The following is a 24236-nucleotide window of genomic DNA, read 5'->3' on the forward strand; positions in this document are numbered from 1 at the left end:
CAGGCCCACTCGCTATAGCTTTTCTGATTGTCGTCCGATGCATCGCCATTCTTTCTTTAAGCATTCGTACGGTCTTGCCAATATACAAGAGTCCGCACGGGCATTTGATGTAATAGATAACGAATTTGGATTCACAGTTTAGCGCTTGATTGAGTTTAATGGACCTGCCAGTGTGTGGATGGTTATAACTCGATCCCAGCTGCATAAACTGGCAGTTTGTGCACCCGTGGCAGCGATAAGACCCGGGTTTCTTAGCCAGCCAGGTTTTTGAGGTAGCGTATTTGTCTATAGGATCTGAGCCAGTGACCATATCCCCTACAGTATGTTGGGCCCACGTCGAAAGCAGAACAATGGAGGTTCCTTGGCATGTATGCCCACTCGCTCGTCGTTCTCCAGGATGCGCCAATTACTGCGTATACTACGCTTGATCCCATTAGACGCAGTACTGAACATACTAATGATGTTCATTCGGTCAATGACCTGTTCAAGGGGTGCTGGTGTCAATAAAACACTCCTGTCAACCAGTGCAACCTTCTGCAACGCGCAGCGGATGTCTTGAGCATCATAGCCTCTCCCACGAAAATGCGCAGCCATCTGTATGGAGTGCCCTCTGCATCTCATCTGGATCAGTAGTGATACGCTTCACTCTTAGGAGCTGTGAATAAGGAAGACTCTTCTTCAGAGGAAGTGGGTGATGGCTGGTGGCACATAGAAATTAGTTCTTATCAGTGGTTTTTCGATAGAGCTTAGTAGCTAACATGCCATCAGATTTGTATACTACAGTATCCAAAAAAGCGATTGCATCGATGTTGTAATTAAGGGTAAACCGTATTGTGGATGGAATACCGGTCGGGCCGTCACAAATGCCAGCAACTCCTTCTCACTGCCAGCCCAATACATGAACACATCGTCGATGTAACGAAATTATTTAACAATGTGCTGTCCATAGATCTCATCATGAATAATATGTGTGCGCTAATATAGGTCCATGAAAAGGTTCGCATAGGATGGCGCCATGTTTGAGCCCATGGCGGTCCCGGTAAGTTGTAGGTAGTGGTGTTTCTCAAATCTAAAGAAGTTTTTCTGCAGAATAACCTCTATCAGCAGCATTAGGAATTCCATTGGTAAACATAACCATATACATAACCATATAGCGGTTAATAACTGCTAAGGTGGTTAAGCGGGTAGGGGCATTAAATTACATTTTTATTGTATGTTTTCTTGCAATGAGGATGAGGACTCCCTTCATGCTGGCAGGGGTAAGTGCAAGTTTTATTTACTTTATGCTGCTGGATCATGTTTAATTTTAAATGGGCAAATGCACTATTATCCATATGTGGATAATAGTAATTTTGCCCATTGCTGAGCTGTATGCATCGAGGGCGGGGGGTGTATTTATATCCATGTATTGCACTTTTAATTTTTTCGGAACAGGGTTGGTACCGTAGGCCAGTGGGCACCCGGACACCCGCGGTGACCACCTGGAAGCCCCTGGACACCCGTGGGAACCACCAGAGGACCCCCAGACACCTGTGGGGACCACCTGGAGGCCCATGGTCACCCACGAGGACCACCCGAGGACCCCTGCCAGGCTCTGGTATCAATCCTGTGCTTAAAAAATAACAAATGCTTTTATGTGGGGGTACAGGGGGTGGGTGGGTTGTGTATTGGTGGTTAGTACATATTGTAACGTTTATTGGGGCAGAGGGGGTGAGTGAAGTTCCAAGTACCCCCTTCACTCACCCCCTCTGCCCCCAATAAACCTGCTGTTGTTCCTTAACCCCTTCATTGCCTGAGCGGTTAGCTGCTAATGTAATGAAGTTGCCTGTAATGCAGTTTTATGACACCTGACACGTAATGGGTGTTTCTGGTACTGATATTAATGTGTATAACCCCCGGCGATTCCCGGCATCAATAAGAGTCAGGAAAAATGCATTTTTTTTTCTATGTCCTCTATCGGCACTTCTCAGTAGTTTCTCACCACCCTCAAAGCAACTAATCCTGGCGGGAGGATTTTGAGAGGAAATCGACATTCTTTAGCCGCGATAGGCCTGATAACGTACTCGAGGCTTCTAGAATTGCACTATGTGAAAACCTGCCGATAAGTGGCTTATCGCCGCTCGTTTGGCGTCAAAGGACCCCGCAGGATCGTGTGGTGTAATTTGACGTCACGCTACCATGGCAACCGTGACGTCACATGACCCTGGACGTCGCATTGCCATGGTCAAGCGTCCTGAAGCCGGCTGATCCTCGGTAAGCAGAGGTTGCAAGGCATAATTTAAATGCCTTGGGGAAGAGCGTGGGACCTCTGCAACCGACAGCACCCCCCAAAAAAATATTGCGCCCCCACAGTTTGCGCACCACTGGTTTATGATATAAGCCCCATAGTTTGTTATTGAAATGATTTTTCATACACAGTGGCATGTTACTTGATACAATTTAAAAAAAAATTAATGTCTATATTTTATTTATAGTCAGTAGTACATTTATGACTCTTGGTACAGTACAGAGGTTGAACATTTTAAGCACTCAAACAAACTACCAATAACTATATACTGACACCCTTCCATGATGTTTGATGTTGACCTTTTTTTCTTTACAATTTCCAAATGTAATGAATATTTAAAAAATATTATTAAGAACTAATAGATTTTATTGATTACTGCAGGTCAGAGGATCAGATGAAAGCCTTCATGGATTTTATGGACTCAATGTGGAATATATGCGGAAAAGATGTGATTGCAGCTTTTGACCTCTCTGTTTTTAGCACAGTATATGATCTAGGAGGTAAAGTCATGTATATTAAAAATTATATTATTAGAATTCCAATAATTAGTGATAGTAATTTAACCTTCTCAGTGACTGAGTTTAGTGCAGTGCACTAATCAGTATCACTAAAGTGCATGTCAGATAAATTAAGAAATTAGATGATGCAAGAGTATTTCTCTACTAAACAATTTTATGAGCAATCACATAGACTAATTTCTAACAGCTCAAAGATCTACTTTATCTCTGTATATCAAACTGGTTAGAAAATCAGAGCTCATTTCATTTTGTGAAAGGATCATTTTTAGTTTATAGGACAGAACATCAATATTTCCCATTAACTCATATGTAATCTGGACATATTTGAACAGTTATAACAGCCGTTATTGCTCCAGCTGGCACGCTGCAGCGGGGGACACACAACGCACGAGTGCGAGCAACCACCCTTCTAAACGCACTATTGCTGGTGCACGCAAGTAGCTGCGATAACATCTACATCTATATTTGTTCATGATGATGAAGCCAGAAAAAAAAACTTTGTGAAGAATCATATATTTTGGGAGTTATTTGCGAGAATAAGGTAGCTTATACTGTACAATATTGGTCATTGCACTGCGATGGACCGCATGGGACCATATTAAATAAGGCTCTTACTGTAAATATTAGTCATTATCACTGAGGTGGCAATTCTGTCTACCTTTAAAAAATCTTGTATAATAGTATCCTCTAACTTGACAAAGATGTATGTTTCCCTGAATTTGTATGACTATATGGAACAGTAGCTTTAATTTCTGTTTATCAAACAACTCAATCCAAAACCCTATCAATTTGTTTGTTTTGTTAGGATGCTCAGGATGTCTGGCCAAGCAATTTGTCTCTGTTTATCCTGAATCAACAGTTACCATTCTGGATATGCCTAAAGTAGTGCAAATGGCAAAGAAACATTTTATAACTGACGAGGAACATCGGATATCTTTTCATGAAGGTAACATTTTATTTGTAAGATAATTCCATAAACTAATACTATTGGAAATACAAACAATGCTGATAATTTAAATGAAAATCAAATCTGCTTCTGTGTTTTTGCCAAATATCCTTTTACTAATGTTTTTATTACATTGGGCATTTCAATTAAGATCCACTTTGTGATATAAATGTCAGGGTTACAGAAATTACTTTTTTTGGACTAATGGCAGTGGCCAGTTTAATCAGTTAAATGTAGTGAGTGAAATTTTTTAAACAAATCCGACATCTATAAGTATTTTCATGTTTTTTTTTATCTTTTAATACTTCCGTAGTAACCAAAAACTTTGGAGTGGTTTTACGATCGTTTCTTGATCTACCTTGTGCCTGTTTGTAAACTGTTGTGTTTGGAGGTAAATTGTTTTTTCTTTTGTTGGTTTGTTTGCCTAACGATGGCAACATAATTAGTTGACTAAGAAGGCCAGTTACACTGATACATTTTATTTTGCCCTTTAATTATATGGCACTGTCCCACTTAGCTTGGAAACATTTTGTAAAATTGGCAATGTAAATAGCTTCCATAAACACATAACCAAGTATAAAGTTGTTTTTTCAAATTAATAGTATTTCATTTCAGAGGACCCTGAAAATGATAGCACACACACAGACACACACAAACACACACACACACACACACACACACACACACACACACACACACACACACACACACACACACACACACACACACACACACACACACACACACACATCAAGAAGAGACACGTTTGCAGGTATTAAATCGGAATCTGTTGGATTCTGGCATGAGATTCAAACTCTGAGTAAAACATGTAGAATAGCGGTGTGCAAACTAGAGGTCGTTTGATTTTGGGGGGGGAGGACAGTTATAGGGGTTCCGCGCTCTTCCCCCAGGCATTAAAATTAAATGCCGGGGGACAGCGTGAGGCCTCTATAATACACTTACCTTCCCTTCCAACGACACGTCGTCCTGGTAACCCGGCGTGAAATTAAACCACAGGGTCACGTTACTATGGTGACATGCCGTCACATGACCCTGCACGTCATTTGACACCTGGGACAATGGGAGGGGGGAGGGGCGTGAGGCACCGAGAAGAGCAGGCAGGGGTGCACAAGGGGAAACGTTTGAACATCCCTGATGTAGAACACTTGAAGTTTGATTTGAACTCCGAATCAAACTTTAGACTGAACAAACTACAGTAGGAATAAAAATTCAAAAAAGGAGCATCCAGTTTAAAAAATAAAATGGTTTAATGTTTAAAGAAAACCCACAAACCTGTGCGAAAAATTCAATGTTCAAAAAGGTTAGACCTAGTTAAGATCTTTTACATCCTTTTTTTTTAATTCAAAACCAACGGCAAAACTAACACACACCCCACAAAAAAAACACCAGTGACAGTACCTACCCGTAATTATATATATAATATAAAAAGATGTATTCAATACAGTATTTGTGTAACAGTATGTTTTGAATACATCTTTTTTTGGACTACCCCTTGCTGTATGCTGTCTCCTTTATTAGTTCACGGACTGGTAACTATGCTGTTTATCTCTATGGAACTAGCATCTGCCTATGCTTTGTATTAGTGTGCTGACTGGCTCTATCTATCTATCTATCTATCTATCTATCTATCTATCTATCTATCTATATATCCCCATGTTTTATCTTTAGACTGACACCTATCTACTATTTCAACTGAATTATATCTCCTACCGAGCATAGGTCAGACAATGGAAACAACACAGTGATGTAAATAACACAGGAGTATTTGTAGCATAACTCTTAGTAAACAAGTAAAGGTACATATAGCATAATCACCAAATGGGAGGATCATTCATCAGCATGAACACTATATAAATCCCACAAGACATTGTGCAGGTGTATGCCAATGTCTTTCCTCCCTAACACCCAACCCTGTACATAGGGGCCTGTATGTGGATGCCAACATACCATTTTTTAGCTCTTTGATAGTGTTTTAATGTAGCAGGCCTGTGTCTTTGCAAATAATTCTGTACCCTTTATTTGTATGTAATGAGGATCCCATCAGTAGCTACTCACTCCTTCTGGTGTTAGGCAAACTGCTGCTCGGCGCTGGCTCCAGTTATTTGATCGATGTGTGATTTGGTCACCAAGCATCTGCTGAGTTGTAGCACTCATGGACTGACTCCTTGATCACCTTGAAGATCCCCGAGATCCCTCAAGGTCACAGCAGAGGCCTTCTGATGAATCATTGATTGCGAAACCGGTAGGGGTCACGAGAGGCAGCTGTGCGCAGGAACGAGATCCCTAGGATGTGGTTGCAGAGAGGTTATCCTGCCGTGTGTTCGGACAGTATTGCGTCTACACTGAGCCCCTGCTGCCACTTCTTGCGGTTAGTTTCGTTCCCCTCAATTGGGTTTGTTCTTTCTAGGAGTTATTAGACATCCTCAGTGGATGTATTTTTAACTCATCTAGTTGTTTACTTCACTGAAGTTATGTTTTGGTTTAGCATTTATAGGGTGTGATTTACCATACCATTTTTATGTGTTTGTTTGGTAAATTTTATTTATTGATTATTGTTTTTTGGTCACAGTGACTTTTATTACATTTTATTAAATTTTGTGATACACCTTTTACTAATCTGACAGAGAAAAAACAAATAAGGTAGCGCTATTTTCTAATAATTAATGATATATTAACTAGCTGGCTGCCTGTGATATAAAACATACAGGACACCTGCAAGCTCATATTGAACCCCCAAAATAACCACAACATATATATATAAGCATATAAGTGTCACAGAGGAGTGCTACTGAGCATGGCAATATATATTTAAAACCAGAGACATAACATGAAACCCAGACAGAGCTCAGTGCACATCCAGTGAAACTTATACACGGTACAGTGCCTAAATATATATGTGTAGCCAGGTCACCCCCTCTGCCCTGCGACCCCCGTTACCTCCGTGGCCGGGATCGATAGTGGGTGCTGTGGAGCCAAGTGGCAGACCTGCTGCCCATTCTGGAGTGTGGGGGCCCAGCAGGGAGCACTCCGGTGCTCCGGAGTTCCACGGGCGGCTCCCGGGCAGGGCGCCGCCATCTTGCGTGAGTTCACGCATGCGCAGTACCAACGTAGATGCGGCGGCCAGCCAGAGACATTGCGCATGCGCAGTGATAGCGCACGAACCCTAGCCTACCAGGGAAGGCTCTTGGAAGGCACTACAAGTCCTATGAGCCTCGGGAGCACCCCAGGTGATGCCAGGGAGTCAATAGGGCTGGAGGATTGCCCTGCAGAGGGAATGGATACATTTCGCGGGGTTTTAAAAGACAGGCAGTCAGGACCAGGAAGAGCTAGGGATAGGACCTGGTAATAGGTTCCCCCTCACTTACACTCTATATGTGATTGGGTGGGGGAATACCCGTTACATTTGGAGGCGCTGCCGAGAGCTCAGACCTGGGGTGCCCAACTCAGTTATTAATTATGTCACCACCGTTACCGTCACCGTCCCGCTCAGAGGTGTATGACTGGGCCGTGGAGCTGCCAGTGCCGCCGCTTCACACGCTCGCGGTGAGCCGGGTCCCTGCTGATACTCCGTCTTCGGCAATACAAATGACCTTGGGGCAGCACCCAAATATCCGGGATGCCGCCAAAATAAAAATGTTGGAACGACGTAAGGATGCGGACCAGGAGTGTTGCTCCATTTTAGTGAGTATAGGGCAAGACATAACCGAAGACCAAGGCCCGTCCAGTTTGTGGCTCGCGAGGTTCCTGCTGTATTGTTGTCTACCCTGAACTACCTATAAAATCTGAGCCGAGCAGCTCTCACACAAACTTACAAGAGGTTGCTATGCATACATCACCCTCCCCCCCTGAAATTTATTGTGGAGGCGACCGGGGTGCTCTTACAGGCTACAGTCCACCTTTAAGTATTGCCAGCTCTTTCTCTAAACATGGGGATGATATCCGAATGCTAACTCAGGCTATCCTACAAATGGGGGCGTCCAAATCCAAATCCCCGCCTCAGCAGCAGTATCGCAAGTTAAAGATCTTTTCCGGGGCCAAGCCAACCCCGACTGGCGAAGAAGTGTTTGAAGTCTGGAGGGAATACACCTTAGGTCCTAGAAGAATGGACATGCCCTGAGTCGGTGAAGCAGCAACGCATATGGAATATCTACGTCCTCCCGCGTCCACAACAATACAGATGTGTAAAGATCAGCATGTGGACGTTACAGCTCATCAGATGATGGAGACTCTGGTGCGGGCCTACGGGCAAACAGGAGACAAAGGACAATTGATGAAGAGATACTACAACCTTTGACAAAAAGAGGGAGGGGATCTGACTTCCTACAGAGGATTCAATCGGTCTTATGGGGACAACGTAAGCGTAAACGTATTACTGCTGCAGAGGTGGATGAGTATCGCCGCGCACAATTCTTGAGTGGAGGCCAGCCCACTCATCCTATTGTACTCATGATGAGGCGTTCTCTGATGCAAGGTGACCCCCCCTACATGGGAGGAGCTAATGGATGAAATAAAAGAACATGAGGTCTACGCCCGGTTACATACTTCCAAGTAGACTAAAGAGTCTCCAAAGAGTGAACCTCAGGGGGCCTCTGCGCCGAAGGTCAAGAAACCTCCAAGTCGGGAAGAGGAGGCCTCAACCAAGATCCCGGTCTCCAAATCCAGACCATTAGGGAAACCATCTTCCACGTACACGGGTCGGCCTGAACCCAGCGAAGTCGTCTGCTATGGATGCGGTCAAAGAGGCCACTTCCTCCGGGACTGTCCGAAAAGGAAGATCCAGACGAAAAACCTCCAAGTAAGGGAATTTACGCTAAGTCCATGATCTGCCGGTTACAGACCACAGAAGCCAAGACATCCGAAGCCACCCCTGCGCCTCCGAAAGCGCCTACTGACTTAAGCCCCGACGATGGGACTCCGCCCGGGGATGCTTACAGTCAGGTAGGCCCCTCTGCTATCATGCGTGTTAGTAGAAGGAGTCTATGCCTCTGCTCTACTGGACACCGGATCCCAAGTGACCATAATATACCAGCAATTCTACGACCAACACCTCAACCACTGTCCCATGCGGTCGGCGGAACATATAAAGTTGAGGGGGTTAAGTAACGAAGATTACGCGTATGCCCCAAGGTATATGTGGAGCTCCTGCTACCTTCCAGCGACTGATGGAGAAAACAATCGGGGACTTGAACCCTTCAGGAGTGTCTTGTCTACCTGGACGACATCATTGTTTTCGGAAAGACCCTGGAGGAGCACGAAGAGAGGCTGCTTAAGGTGATAGACCGTCTTGGAAAGGAAGGATTGAAGTTGTCCCTCGACAAGTGTCAGTTCTGTCACACCTCAGTGACTTACGTGGGACACATTGTGTCTGCTCAAGGAATTGCTACTGATCTGGCCAAAGTAGAAGCGGTAGTGAACTGGCCGTGTCCCGAGAATGTCACGGAACTGCGATCATTCCTGGGTTTCTGTGGGTATTACCGTCGCTTCGTGGAAGGGTACTCTAGTCGAGCCAAACCACTGAACAATCTTTTGAAGATATACCCCGAAGACTCAGGAAGGAAGGCCACGTCGGCCCATCAAGCGTTTGGCGATACGTGGACGTCCGAGTGTGAACAGGCCTTCCTGAACTTGAAGAAAAGCCTGACCGAAGCACCAGTGCTTGCGTATGCTGATCCCGAACAACCATACATTCTGCATGTGGATGCCAGTCTCAATGGACTGGGCACTGTCTTACATCAGAAGAATCCGGAGGGTCTTTGGCCTGTAGCCTATGTCAGTCACAGTCTGACCCCCAGTGAACAAAAGTACCCCGTACACAAGTTAGAGTTTCTGGCTCTCAAATGGGCAATCACAGAAAAACTCCACGATTACCTCTACGGTGTCACGTTTGAGTTAAGGACGGATAACAATCCCCTCACGTACATCAATACCTCTGCCAAATTTATGCAGCAGGGCACCGATGGCTGGCAACCCTATGTAATTACAGATTCTCTCTGAAGTATAAGCTGGGGCCTTTGAACATTGGAGCTGACGCTCTATCACGACGACCAGGACTAAGTGCTACTCCCGATGATGATGAATGGGAAGAGATCCCTGGACCAGGGATGCAAGCAATGTGTAGCATAGCAGCCATCATCAATGATCAAGTGGCCTTCTCAGAACTACGGGTTGCAGATTCTTTAGGATGCCAGTCGCAGGCTATACCTGCCACCTACTGCGATCCCAAGGGAATTAACATAACGCACGATAAGGTCATACGATGGAAAGACCTAGTGGACTACCAAATGAGAAATCCGGTAATCAGCATCATTCGGCAAGCTGTTCAAAGAAAGACTCCAGCCCTACTGAAACGTGCTCCCAGAGATCTGATCGCTTTGCTAATGCGTGAGGTGGACAAGTTTGAGATTAACAATTGCTTGCTCTATAGGGTAGTACAATATCACGACCACCCTGATAGGTGACAACTGGTTCTACCCCAAAACTTAAGATACAGTGGCGACACACATTATCCTTAGTTGGCAAGAGCCGCAAGCTGGGAGGTGTCCCGGCTTGCTCGTTTAGTTCCCTCGGCGTGCCGCGCGTCATCGATGCGCGGTCACGCTTCATCGGGAGCGTGCGCGCATGGCGCGCGTGCCCAGGGCTCCCCGAGGGAGCCCTGGTGTCCCGCGACGTGGGGGATTGCGGTGGGGGGCTCTGGGGGACCCGGCGGACACGGAGAGGGGAGGGGGAAGCCCTGATCGGAGGACCGATCCTCCAAGGCTCCGGCGCGCGCCCGGGACACCTCGGCGCGCGCCCGGTTTCTGTTGCGGCTGAGACCGGGCAAAGGTAAGAATAAACTCGGCCGCAACAGTATATGGTGTTGAAGTCTCTACATGATGAACATGGGCATCTCGGTGTAGAGAAGAACTTTGGGTTAATCAGAGACCACTTCTTCTGGCCCAGGATGCGGGAAGAAGTAGAACAACACTGCCGCCGTTGTTCCCGGTGTATTCAACGCAAGACCTTGCCTACAAGAGCAGTGCCCATGGCCCATCTGCAGAGTTCTGGTCCAATGGACCTAGTGTGTATGGTCTTTTTGTGCATTGAGCCCGATTGCCGAGGATTATGCAACGTGCTGGTCATCACGGACCATTCACCTGGCATGCGCAAGCCTTCCCCGCAAAAGACCAGAAAGCCATCACAGTGGCAAAAATACTATGGGAGAAGTACTTCTTCACTACGGTCTTCCAAATCGGCTTCACTCAGACCAAGGTAACGATTTTGAGAGCACTCTGATCTGGGAATTGCTCAAAATGCTGAACATTGCTAAATCAAGGACGACTCCGTTCCATCCCAAAGGAGATGCTTTGCCTGAACGATTTAATCGGACCTTATTGGACATGCTCGGGACACTAAAAGATGCTCAGAAGACTGAATGGAGTCGACACGTGGAGGCCCTGGTCCACGCGTACAATTGTACCCGACACGAGTCAACTGGATTCTCCCCATACTTCCTTATGTTAGGACGAGAGGCGAGACTGCCAGTAGATGTACGGATTCGAGTGGCAACGTATGGGATACACAATGCTACCCATTTCAAATATATACAAAGACTCAAGGACAGTTTGCAGCAAGCCTACCAACAGGCTGAGGAGTCTACAGCTAAACTAAATGCTGGCAATAAAAGACGATATGACCATAAAGTCAAGTATCGGGAGCAACGTCCTTGGGACGCTTTGTTACTTCGTAATCTGGGAGTCCCCGGAAAACATAAATTGGCGGACCGATGGAGAGATGGTGTTTCTGAGGTAGAGTCCCAGATGCCTGGCCTCCCGGTCTATCGCATCAAAGCCACCGAAGGCCTGTTAAAGGTTTGGCATCGTAATCATCTTCTCCCCATTCCACAAGTGGGAGACAAGGAAGCAGAAATACTGGCCACACCGCTGAACGGTGAATCCGATTTCTCAGAGATGGGTCAAGAGACTGTAAATAACTACCCCCACTCTGAAACTCCTGAAGACCCTATGGAGGGACCCTCTCAAAGGGACTATTCCCCTGAAGGGGCATCTCCCAGAGGAGCTACGGGTAAAGGGCCCTGAAGGCCAATGCCTACTAAGGTGGCACCAACAGGCCAGCCTTTGGACCCACAGAGCCCGTGCTTTGTGTCAAACACAGACTGTTCAGAGACATTTCTCCCCTCAAGGGAAGAGGCTGAGCCTCAGGACTGTACTTATGACTCCCCAGAGGGAGTTGCTGAAGAACAGATCCGTAGGAGCCAAACAGTAAGGTATCCTCCAAACCGGGTAACCTATGATCAATTGGGGCACCCCATTATTAGTCTCAGCAGTGGTCTCGGAGCAAAATCCAATCCGTGATTGCGATGCTCACAGAATTGTGTAACATTGTTTAAAGTCGATGCAATGTGCCAAGTTGTATTCGTATTGAGATGCATTTTTATTATATAACGTCTGTGTATAGTTGTAAGTTGCGTCCCAAGGGTGGTTGTTGGGGTTTTTACCAGGGGGAGGATGTAGCCAGTCACCCCCTCTGCCCTGCGACTCCCGTTACCTCCGTGGCCGGGATCATTGGTGGGTGAAACCGGAGCCAAGCAGCAGACCAGCCAGCTATTCTGGAGGGTGGGGGCTGAGCAGGGAGCGCTCCAGTGCTCCAGAGGTTCCCGGCGGCTCCCGGACAGGGCGCCACCATCTTGCGCGAGTTCACGCATGCGCAGTACCAATGGAGATTTAACGGCCAGCCAGAAACATTGCGCATGCGCAGTGATAGCGTGCGAACCCTAGCCTACCAGGGAAGGCTCTTGGAAGGGACTACAAGTCCCATGAGCCTCGGGAGCACCCCACATGATGCCAGGGAGCCAATAGGGCTAGAGGATTGCCCTGCAGAGGGAATGGATACATTTTTAGCAGACAGGCAGTCAGGACCAGGAAGAGCTAGGGATAGGTGAGTGCAGGGGTCTGTGACCCGCTGCATTAGGCCAGCCGCCCCCCTAGGCCCCAGAGAGTTCCTGAGCCACCTTATAGCTTGTGGTGCTGTAGGGACAGGCCCTAGGTTAGGGACCCAGCCCCATTAGCTGTTTGCTAGTTAGGGACACAGTGGACGCTGCGCTTCCCGCCCAGAGGCTTGGGCTCAAGCCTACGTCATTTAGAGAGCTGGACTATCTTCAGGGTGGGATCGCCCCTGACGGATTACCACGCGGGTGAACCCCGGACGGCGTGCAGGAAATCACCGGATCCTTTGTGAAGATCTTTTAAAGCCAGGTGCCGTCACCCTGGGCAGGTATCGTTATAAAGTGCACCAACAGAGTACTCACACATAGTGGCAGCGCTGACCACGGGACAAGGGTTATACTGTGGACACAGGTGGGGGTACACGGTGGTGGGCATTGGGTACACACTCCTAAGCAGGCGTGAATAACATTTGGGACATTGGTACAGAGTGGTACAGTTATTGATAGTGAGGTTATATGGTTAACGCATGTGTATTGTGTATGTTATATTCTTCATATAGTAAACGGTTATACTTATACTCCAGTGTATGTGATTACTATATGCGGGTCCTGTGTGAGGTCCATTCTACATTCCTAGAACCCTACATAGGTGGAGGCGCTGTCTGGAAGATCGTTACAGAGAAGCACCCCAGGTTCCCATTAACGGAGGCTCAGGCCTCCTGTGAACCTACAGGTATACGCACCACACCTGGTAACAATAGGTTCCTCCTCACTTACACTCTATATGCGATTGGGTGGGGGAATACCCGTTACATATGTACAGATATCTATTAAATAAAATGGTCTTTTAGTTTAACATTCTGAACAAAGGGTTGTAAGCCCCTGAGCCACTACACGGCAGACCACATCTCAAGGGTCCCTAAAACTAATATAAATTCCTAATAACCTGTGCATTACCAGGAAGAAGTATTTATAATAAATCTGTCAAAATTAGTTGCATAGTTCTAAGTCTGATTGAAGCTTTTATTAACCTTTACATTACCAGGAAAAGCACTCTGTATTAGATTTGTCACAATCATACTGCAAGCAGGCAAGTTCCCCAGAGAGTGGGAGATGCTATGGAGGCCTCTATAATACACTTACCTTCCCTTCCATCGACGCGTTGTCCTGGTAACCCGGCGTGAAATTATACCACAGGGTCACGTTACTATGGTAACATGCCGTCACATGACCCGCACGTCATTTGACACCTGGTTCAAGCTGGGGGGGTGGGGGGCATGAGGCGCCAAGAAGAGCAGGCAGGGGTACGCGAGCGGAATCGTTTGAACATCCCTGATGTAGAACATTTGATGTTTGATTTGAATTCCGAATCAAACTTTAGACTGAACAAACCAGGAATAAAAAATCAAAAAAGGAGCATCCAGTTTAAAAAAGAAAATGGTTTAATGTTTAGAGAAAACCCACAAACCTGTGCGAAAAATTCAATGTTCAAAAAGGTACGACCAAATTTAGATCTTTTACATCCTTTTTTTTTTTAAATTCAAAACCAACGGCAAACCAACATACACCCCCCCCAAAAACGCTAGTGACAGTACATACATACATACATACATACATACATACATACATACATAAATACATACAAACATAGTAAATGAAAAAATAGTTTGCACTCACAGTTTCTCAAATGAAGGCAGATGCTCGTCCCGTATAGAAACATGTACAGGGTGACCAGGGAAATCCAGGTGACAAAGAGACAGCACACCGCAGTATAATTAAATAAATAAAGTGTATTAACAACACAGGGCAGCCAACGTTTCGGTCCTCAGAGTGGAACCTTCCTCAGGGCAGTGCAACCAGTGACTAATCCAGACCTCTTAATATACCCCCACCAGTGACTAAAAACACACCAGAACCAAATGAAAACAATCAATAAAACCGCGAAAATCAAACTGCAACTGTGGAAGCACCGCCTACTTTGGCCAGCAGACCAATGAAAGGCAGATGCAGATACTGACAGCCAGACAGTCCAATGCGAGCAGCTCTGCGCGTAGGCATCATGTGTATGTAAATATCAATAGAACGCCGCCATATCCATAGCAACGCGCAATGCAGGGATCCGATGGCATCCATAGCAACCACTCGGCACTCTCGTACATGCCATATGGGAGAGCTTATGAAACAAGCGCCACACAGGCGCTAATGCCCAGCTGCTTGATGATACTGCTGAAGAGAGTCCCGTTCGCGTTCATGGCAACCACAAGGACGCTTGCGCATACTGACTGCGCATGCGTGGGCGGACTCGACATCCTAGTGGCCAAACAACAGAGCTGGTAAGGCAAGGATGCCACCCAGCAAGTAAAACACTATAACCACTGGGACTACTATCAGGACAGAACACACAAAGGAGCTAAATGAGAGAGAGACACAACAATGTCCAACACTAGAGGTTAACCCCCCCAAAAGCATGGCCCAAATGTAGCCTGAGTGTAATCAAAGGAAACCTATAGAATAAATAGGTTAACAATTTGTTATCATGGGGTTACCATATATAGAAGGTTGGACATCGCAGTCCCACAAACAGATAGAAATAGGAACACCTTGGAAGTGCAATATGTGAAGGACAGGGAAAAACACAAGGGGCTTATGGAAGAAAAAGCAGAGCAGGGCAAATAAAACATTTACAAAAAACAACCCAGCTTAAAATCTTCATTCAAACCGAGGGGAGCCATAGTTCTCAACTCATAAATTCATCTGGCCTCTTGTTGCAACAGGATTTTGTTCCTGTCGCCTCCTCGATGCAGGGGAGGCACATGGAAAATGGGCATGCAGCGCATAGTTGCCAAGGGATGCTTGAGTAGTTTAAAGTGTCTGGCCACAGGAAGGCACGCAAACTCAGTGTTGTCAGGACTTACAGTAATAAAGCTTTTCTTATAGTAGAGCGGTGTATTGCAAGGCGTTCTTTGAGCATCTTAGACGTTTTCCCAATGTAATGGAGGCCGCAGGGACATCTAATCATATACACGACAAAACGTGTCTCGCAGGGCAGTGGCCAGGCGGGACTTGCTGCATTAGTCTAAGTCCTGATCAGGAGTCCATGTTATTAGCCCTCATGGTGTGTATTATCTATTAGGCTCATCAATGAAGTAGTGGGCTTGTTTGCTCACTCCGGCTGTGTGCACCCTAGCAGTCTCTTATTTTCCAGTTTCAACAATATACTGGAACATTTAAACATTAGAGACTACTTATTTGCACTAGAAATTTGATTTAATTTATTTTTAAACGTTATCACATTTTCAAATTGGTAATATATGTTTTAAGTACTAACTATTAAAGGTTAAATTTTAAATTTTGGGTAGTGTGCATTTGAGTGAATTTCTTTTGGTGTACAAACCATTGTACCCCTCACTTTTTCCCCTCAGTAGCTACTCACTCCTTCTGGTGTTTGGCAAACTGCTGCTCGGCGCTGGCTCCAGGTTTTGGACCGATGTGGGATTTGGTCACCAAGAATCTGCTGAGTTGTACCACTCATGGACTGACTCCTTGATCACCTTGAAGATCTCCGAGATCTTCAAGGTCACAGCAGAGGCCTTCTGATGAAGCATTGATTGTGAAACCGGTAGGGGTCACGAGAGGCAGCTGTGCGCAGGAACGAGATCCATAGGAAGTGGTTCCAGAGAGGTTATCCTGCCATGTGTTCGGACAGTATTGCACATAATAACCCTCCACCCCGATATCCCACCCAAACTATACATAATAACCCCTATACCAACTTGAAATAATAACTCCCCCCCCCCCACATCCTCTACACATAATAACTACACACAAAAGTTATTTCTGTGACTTCCGGTCAGACCTAACTTCTGTGTTAGAACCACCCTGGTGGGATTCTGCAACCTCTTCCATCACCTCCTACACCTACACCACAAGTCGGGACCGGGACCGGGTAGCGGGTCCCTACCTGTGGCAGACCACAGGTATCCTTCCCCATGGCCACAGATGGCTCTCCGAGGGCCCATGTACAGTGCTGACTGACCCCTGAATATTAAACTTCATTTATCAGTACCTCGCAGAAAAGCGACAGTGACTTTTTCATGAACATTGCTCAGGGAATCCAGCCATTTTGCTGTATATGCACATACAAATGAAGTGATGATATTTCTATAGCGGGTATTCCTGTGCAAACCGTGGTTTGCTGAAAGCAGATATGAAAACAACCACACAAACTTCTCTCCTTTATTTGGGGTGAGGCCTCGGTTCAGTGCAGGACAGATGTGTATGCTGGCGGGCCCAACTTTCGTCCAGTGAACGGGGGTTGTGCTCACAGTGCAAGCTGTACCACAGCGGGGGAAAGCAGGGGCCAGGCAGCCAACAGTGTCCCGCAGCCAGATTTGGATGTTGGGGCCGACCTCTGGCAGGGGCCAATTTCCTGTACCGGCCACCCGCCCGGGCCCCGCGCAACCACAGGTGTCACGGCTCTCGCTCAACCATCCGCAGCCCTAAACGACTGGCTCCCTACCCCTGCTCTAGCAGCAGATGACATTGTTTGATTTATAGTATTACTATAAGATGTATTGTTGAATTTTGTGTGGTATAGAGGAAAGTTAGTAGAAGGTTACATTTACAATTACTTAGATCACAGAGCGGGCATGAGCATTTTACAAAGATTGGATCATAACAATGCTATGGGAGAAGGAATGGGCAGATTTAGCAAGAAGGTGATATAAAAAGAAAACATTTTATTAATAAATTATTTTTAAGTATATTATTTGTATACATTGCTACAGCATCAGAACAATGTACAGATTTGTACATGCACAGTCACTTCATGCACCAACATACCTAGATTCTAATTTGAGGTCTTCAAGCACAGGACGACAATGTGATTTACGCAATGACATGCAGGTCATGTTGGAATTCAAGCAAATTTCTCCCCCTCGAGAAGCAGATACAATAATACCAGGTTACAGAATACTCTATATATCTCTATTAAAATACAATATGGACCTGTTTAATTTATAATGTGTTGTTTCTGCCATTTGTTTTATTTTGATATACATTGTGTTCTATTGTTACTGCATAACGATGACAATTCCTTTATTTTTTCTTCCATAGGAGATTTCTTTAATGACCCAATTCCCGAAGCAGACCTATTTATTATGGCTAGGATAATTCATGACTGGACAGAAGAGAAATGTTCACAGTTGCTGAATAAAATTTACAAGTCATGCAAACCTGGTAAGATCCTATTTGTGGAAAATTCACTATGACTTTTGATACAGGCTTGTCCAGTCATTGTCTAATTAATTATATAGTTGAGTATATCTAGTATCAACTATAGTATTGTAACGGGTATTCCACCCCACCCAATCTCATATATAGTGTGGGTGAGTAGAACATGCAGTGTTACCGGTGTGGTGCGTATACCTGTAGGCTCACAGGAGGTCTGAGCCTCCGCTAATGAGAGCCTGGGGTGAATCCTCTGGAACGAATCTTCTTTTACAGCGCCTCCACCTATGTAGGATTCTAGGGAAGTGTAGAATGACCCTACATAGGAACCCAATAAGAAACTACACACACAGTGATTATATATAACTACTTTACTTACAAATAATATAATAATAACCAGTGTCTCTCTCACGAGGAGACACTACCCTTGACGTCTAGCAGGACGATTCCCCGACACCAGGTGATCCCACCCAGTGTCCCAAGAACCCCCACCCAATGTCCCGTACTCCTACAGAGATAGTCACTGGGTGACTGCGCAGTCACTAAACCTCTAGGCCTGTTGGTGCACATGTGATGACATAATACCTGCCGAGCACTCCAGTGCTCGGGTCAGCAACAAGCTTCTAAAAGGGTCCGTCGACGAGGACTCCTCCAACCGAACTCCTGCAGACAGTAACACAGTCTCTGTGGACCCCAACGCTGGACCAACTGCTTTCCGGGAACAGCAACGTGACACACCCTGCACTATAGGCCGTCCCTATAGCACAGCATCCTTAAGTGGCTTAAGGGTCAATCTCCTAGGGCATTCGGGGTTGCCTATCCTATATAGGTAGGTCTTGTACCCACCCTACTCATAATACGGGCCCTGGGCCATGGATCCCCGGACTGGTTACCGCTATGAACCCCCCCCAGTTGCCTCGTACTACGCGCAACGCCGCCCTGGGCAATGGCTCCCCGGATTGGTTACCGCTATGAACCCCCCCCAGTGGCCTCGCCACTCGCAACACGGACCCTGGGCTATGGCTCCCCGGACTGGTTACCGCTATGAACCCCCCCCAGTGGCCTCGCCACTCGCAACACGGACCCTGGGCAATGGCTCCCCGGACTGGTTACCGCTATGAACCCCCCAGCTGTCTCGTGCCACTAATTCACCTAAACGCCTGCCGCAACGCTCTGCAGACTAACCTAAGCCCCCTTTATCCCTGGCTATTCCCCAGGTCTGACTACCATGAGTGAGAGGGTCCCTCTCTGAGACTATCCCTGGCAACACTCACTAACCTGGGGTAATACAGGGTTAACTAGGGCCTTAGTGCAGGGAGTCTCTGGCTCCTGCACCCTACCTCCTTCCTTCCTTGGGCTCCTGACTCTGACTGAACGTAGCTCCAGCCCGCCAAATGTATCCACTTGCTCCAGGACAATCCTTCAACCCTATTGGCTCCTATGAGGCACCTGGTGCCTCCCTCGCTAAGCACTATGGGAATTGTAGTCCCTAGGTGCCTGTAATAACATTGGGGCCGCATGCGTGCCTTTCCTACACCTACACTAACCCCTAATGGCCGCCGCAACCTCTCCCTGTCTATCCCTACTCTCGCGCGACCCTCTAAAGGCTGGCTGTATTCCCTACCTACTTCTGCGCATGCGCGACTCTCCTGGCCTGTTCCTGCCCTCGCGCGACTCTCCTGGCTGGCTCCTACACTCGCGCGATCACTGCGCATGCGCGAGTGGTGGAGTAATGGCGGCGCCCTGCTCTGCGGCCGCCGGGACCTTAGAGACGCGATCGCGGCCTTAGCAATGGCCCGATCGCGTCCCCGGCAACCGGCCGCAGGCAGGAGAAGCCGCGCTGCTCCCTGCTCCAGCCCCCACCCTTGGAAGCAGCCGTCGGGGTTTTCAGTACCCGCGATCGAGCTGTGCCAGGGAAGGGGGGTCTCCAGGGAGAAAAAGATGACCTGGCTACACTCTCCCCCTGGTGAAACACCCAACGCCCTTGCTTGGGGAACGACATCACATGGCACAATTTTACACAGTGAAAAATGGCATGGCATAACCCGTACACTTAACAGATCGGCTGCAACATCCATGAAACCTGACACATCACACCCATTATTACCCGAGGCCAGCTGAGTATCAGCTGCTTGCTGAGACCATTTGTGGGGTGCCCCTAACTGATCAGATGGGGGTACCTCACTTTTGCGTCCGTGAGCCTCCCTGGGGTGAATCTCTAGGAGAGTACACCCTAAAGCGACAGCTACTGGCTCTTCGCTACTTCCTCCCCCTGGTGGAAGGAGTAGCACAGTGTCTCTGAAGCAGACCTTTACCCGGTCATCCACGGCAGGGATGCGGTAGACCAGGAGGCCAGGACCTTTCCCGCGGTCCACTACTTGGCGAATGGCACGCTCCTTATTGGGCGTAAAGGAGGCCAGTCTCCCTGGATCGTCCTTTACACAGTCCTTGTCCCTATAGTTTTGCGAGACTTCCACTGAGAAGCGAGCACTAGACAATGTCTCGGTTTCACCTGGCAGGGGGGAAAAAGTAGACACCTTACCCCTGCGGTGATTCACGGTGGCCAACAGGTCCTCGGGGACGCTGTCAGTTCCCACCTTGGTGGTATCGGGACCTGTCCCCAACTCTTCTGGGACAATCCACTCACGGACTCGAACTTCGGGAGCGTTGGATCCCAGTCCTGGGACCACTTGTGTCGGAGCGCACGGGCTCACACTCCGCTCAGGAACCGTAGCTTTGGCCTTCTTCACGGCCACCTCCATCGGAGTCTGTGGGGAACAAGGGAGTTCCTTACCACTCGGCTGGCTGACGATGGGCTTCTCCTCTTCCGGAAGGATCGGCGGTAGACACTGGTCCACTCTCTTCTCTGGACAGCTACCTTCTAATGAGGACACCTCCACCAGGACGCGATGCAGAGGGGAGCCCTTCGCCCGGGCGACCAGACTTAAGGAGCCATCGTGCTCCGCGGTCACCTGGAGGCTCACCCCCAGCACCCCTGGGGCAGTCGACTCACCCTCGTCGTCTGTAGGTACTGGTCCCAAGCCTAGGATCGATGGTACCTCTGTAGTAGGTCGGACTGACCATTGTAGGGCACACGGGCCCACAGCAGGGTCCGCAACATCGGGATACACCTCTTCCAGGGTACACGGACCCACAGCAGACTCTGTATCCTCTGCATCACCGCTGGGGTGGTTCACCGGTAGGCGCATCGCCACCGATGGGACTTCCACCTCTTCCCCGGAAGATATCATGACAGTATCCTCCGCAAGGTAGTCACCAAATCCTTCTGTAATACAGCCAGTGGTTGTGGGTACGAAGCTGTCGTGCTCCGGTACCTCCACTGCAGTCGCGCTCTTCTCCGCCAAGGGTTCACTTGGCTCCTTAGCTGGCTCTGTAGGCTGGGGTACAATAGGCGTCAAGAAATTTGCACCGCAACAATCACATCTGGGCTCCCACGCCAGTGCTCCCCTAGAACAGTCACAGGTGGGGCTAAAGCACTGTGTACACGGCTCCCCATCTACCTCGGTGATCCTGAAGTCTAGTGGCACTTGGGATATGTTGGCTCCCCCGCCATAGGCTTCTTGCAAGCAGGGGCACAGTAGCATAAGGAGATCTTTTCCTGGCGCTCGACAGGGCACATACACATTAGGGTGTATCCCCTGACAGTCTATCTCATCCTCATGCATCATCTCATCCTCAGAGATCAGAGTGTCTATCACAGCGTCCACGTATGGTTGAAGTTAACCGTGCTTGCTCCCCCTGGTGGAATCTAAAGGAAGGGCATTTTTTACAAAGGAGTGGTTTTCGCTCTGCACTGAGTCACTCACATTACGGGGGCGGGGCTCTGGTTTTCCCGCCAGTCCCGGATGGTTTTCTGCAAAATCATTCTGCGCCTTGGGAGCGGTATCACGTGCACGCATCTCACTTGGAGGAAGTTGAAATGGCGCGGGGTCAGTGTATACTAAAGGGTAACCCTCAGGGGGACACCCGGGCATAAATAACGTGGACGGTGACTCGGACGGGCATATATCCCTTGAGGATGACACGACAAAAAGCCGCGATCTCCACGGGAACGTGGAAGCTGGCTCTAAGTCTATAAGAAGAGCATGCTGCCATCCAGGGATTTTACGCATATGCTCATAGATCTCATCTTCAGATATATTGGCGGGAACGCCTTCTAAAGCCACCACACGGCGGGGACTAAGATTATTTATCCTCAAGGCCCAGGCGAGGACCTCGTGTCCGGACTTGACAATCATGGTGGACAACAAAAAAATAGGACTTGGACAATTTGAAAAAAAATGGAACAGGGCACCCCAGGTCTCTCAGCAGCGCCTCCAAATGTAACGGGTATTCCACCCCACCCAATCTCATATATAGTGTGGGTGAGTAGAACATGCAGTGTTACCGGTGTGGTGCGTATACCTGTAGGCTCACAGGAGGTGAGCCTCCGCTAATGAGAGCCTGGGGTGAATCCTCTGGAACGAATCTTCTTTTACAGCGCCTCCACCTATGTAGGATTCTAGGGAAGTGTAGAATGACCCTACATAGGAACCCAATAAGAAACTACACACACAGTGATTATATATAACTACTTTACTTACAAATAATATAATAATAACCAGTGTCTCTCTCACGAGGAGACACTACCCTTGACGTCTCGCAGGACGATTCCCCGACACCAGGTGATCCCACCCAGTGTCCCAAGAACCCCCACCCAATGTCCCGTACTCCTACAGAGATAGTCACTGGGTGACTGCGCAGTCACTAAACCTCTAGGCCTGTTGGTGCACATGTGATGACATAATACCTGCCGAGCACTCCGGTGCTCGGGTCAGCAACAAGCTTCTAAAAGGGTCCGTCGACGAGGACTCCTCCAACCGAACTCCTGCAGACAGTAACACAGTCTCTGTGGACCCCAACGTGGGTCCAACCGCTTTCCGGGAACAGCAACGTGACACACCCTGCACTATAGGCCGTCCCTATAGCACAGCATCCTTAAGTGGCTTAAGGGTCAATCTCCTAGGGCATTCGGGGTTGCCTATCCTATATAGGTAGGTCTTGTACCCACCCTACTCATAATACGGGCCCTGGGCCATGGATCCCCGGACTGGTTACCGCTATGAACCCCCCCCAGTTGCCTCGTACTACGCGCAACGCCGCCCTGGGCAATGGCTCCCCGGATTGGTTACCGCTATGAACCCCCCCCAGTGGCCTCGCCACTCGCAACACGGACCCTGGGCTATGGCTCCCCGGACTGGTTACCGCTATGAACCCCCCAGCTGTCTCGTGCCACTAATTCACCTAAACGCCTGCCGCAACGCTCTGCAGACTAACCTAAGCCCCCTTTATCCCTGGCTATTCCACAGGTCTGACTACCATGAGTGACAGGGTCCCTCTCTGAGACTATCCCTGGCAACACTCACTAACCTGGGGTAATACAGGGTTAACTAGGGCCTTAGTGCAGGGAATCTCCGGCTCCTGCACCCTACCTCCTTCCTTCTTTGGGCTCCTGACTCTGACTGAACGTAGCTCCAGCCCGCCAAATGTATCCACTTGCTCCAGGACAATCCTTCAACCCTATTGGCTCCTATGAGGCACCTGGTGCCTCCCTCGCTAAGCACTATGGGAATTGTAGTCCCTAGGTGCCTGTAATAACATTGGGGCCGCATGCGTGCCTTTCCTACACCTACACTAACCCCTAATGGCCGCCGCAACCTCTCCCTGTCTATCCCTACTCTCGCGCGACCCTCTAAAGGCTGGCTGTATTCCCTACCTACTTCTGTGCATGCGCGACTCTCCTGGCCTGTTCCTGCCCTCGCGCGACTCTCCTGGCTGGCTCCTACACTCGCGCGATCACTGCGCATGCGCGAGTGGTGGAGTAATGGCGGCGCCCTGCTCTGCGGCCGCCGGGACCTTAGAGACGCGATCGCGGCCTTAGCAACGGCCCGATCGCGTCCCCGGCAACCTGCCGCAGGCAGGAGAAGCCGCGCTGCTCCCTGCTCCAGCCCCCACCCTTGGAAGCAGCCGTCGGGGTTTTCAGTACCCGCGATCGAGCTGCGCCAGGGAAGGGGGGTCTCCAGGGAGAAAAAGATGACCTGGCTACAGTATACAGTATGTCAACTTAAAGAATTAATACATTTCCAATGAAAATAAACATACTGTAGTATGATGAAAATAATAAACCCACCACAGTTTAAAGCTTCTTCTAACCAAAAATATGTTTTGAGGCCACATACTAATTATTGGTTCTGATCCCCACTGCTTAAATGTTTCTAACAAAACACTCTCAGA

General features: G+C 48.2%; 1 protein-coding gene across 1 annotated transcript in view; it reads left to right on the top strand.

Annotated features, from left to right (window-relative positions):
- The window catches only part of LOC142490658 (acetylserotonin O-methyltransferase-like), a 73496-nt gene that overhangs the window by 48105 nt on the left and 1155 nt on the right, over positions 1 to 24236 (top strand). Inside the window, exons 5-7 of the mRNA XM_075593075.1 lie at positions 2641 to 2787; positions 3611 to 3751; positions 17829 to 17951. Coding sequence (XP_075449190.1) covers positions 2641 to 2787; positions 3611 to 3751; positions 17829 to 17951 — 411 coding nt within the window. The remainder of the gene's footprint in view (positions 1 to 2640; positions 2788 to 3610; positions 3752 to 17828; positions 17952 to 24236) is intronic.

Source organism: Ascaphus truei, chromosome 3 (assembly GCF_040206685.1).
Source record: "Ascaphus truei isolate aAscTru1 chromosome 3, aAscTru1.hap1, whole genome shotgun sequence".
Lineage (NCBI taxonomy): Eukaryota > Metazoa > Chordata > Amphibia > Anura > Ascaphidae > Ascaphus > Ascaphus truei.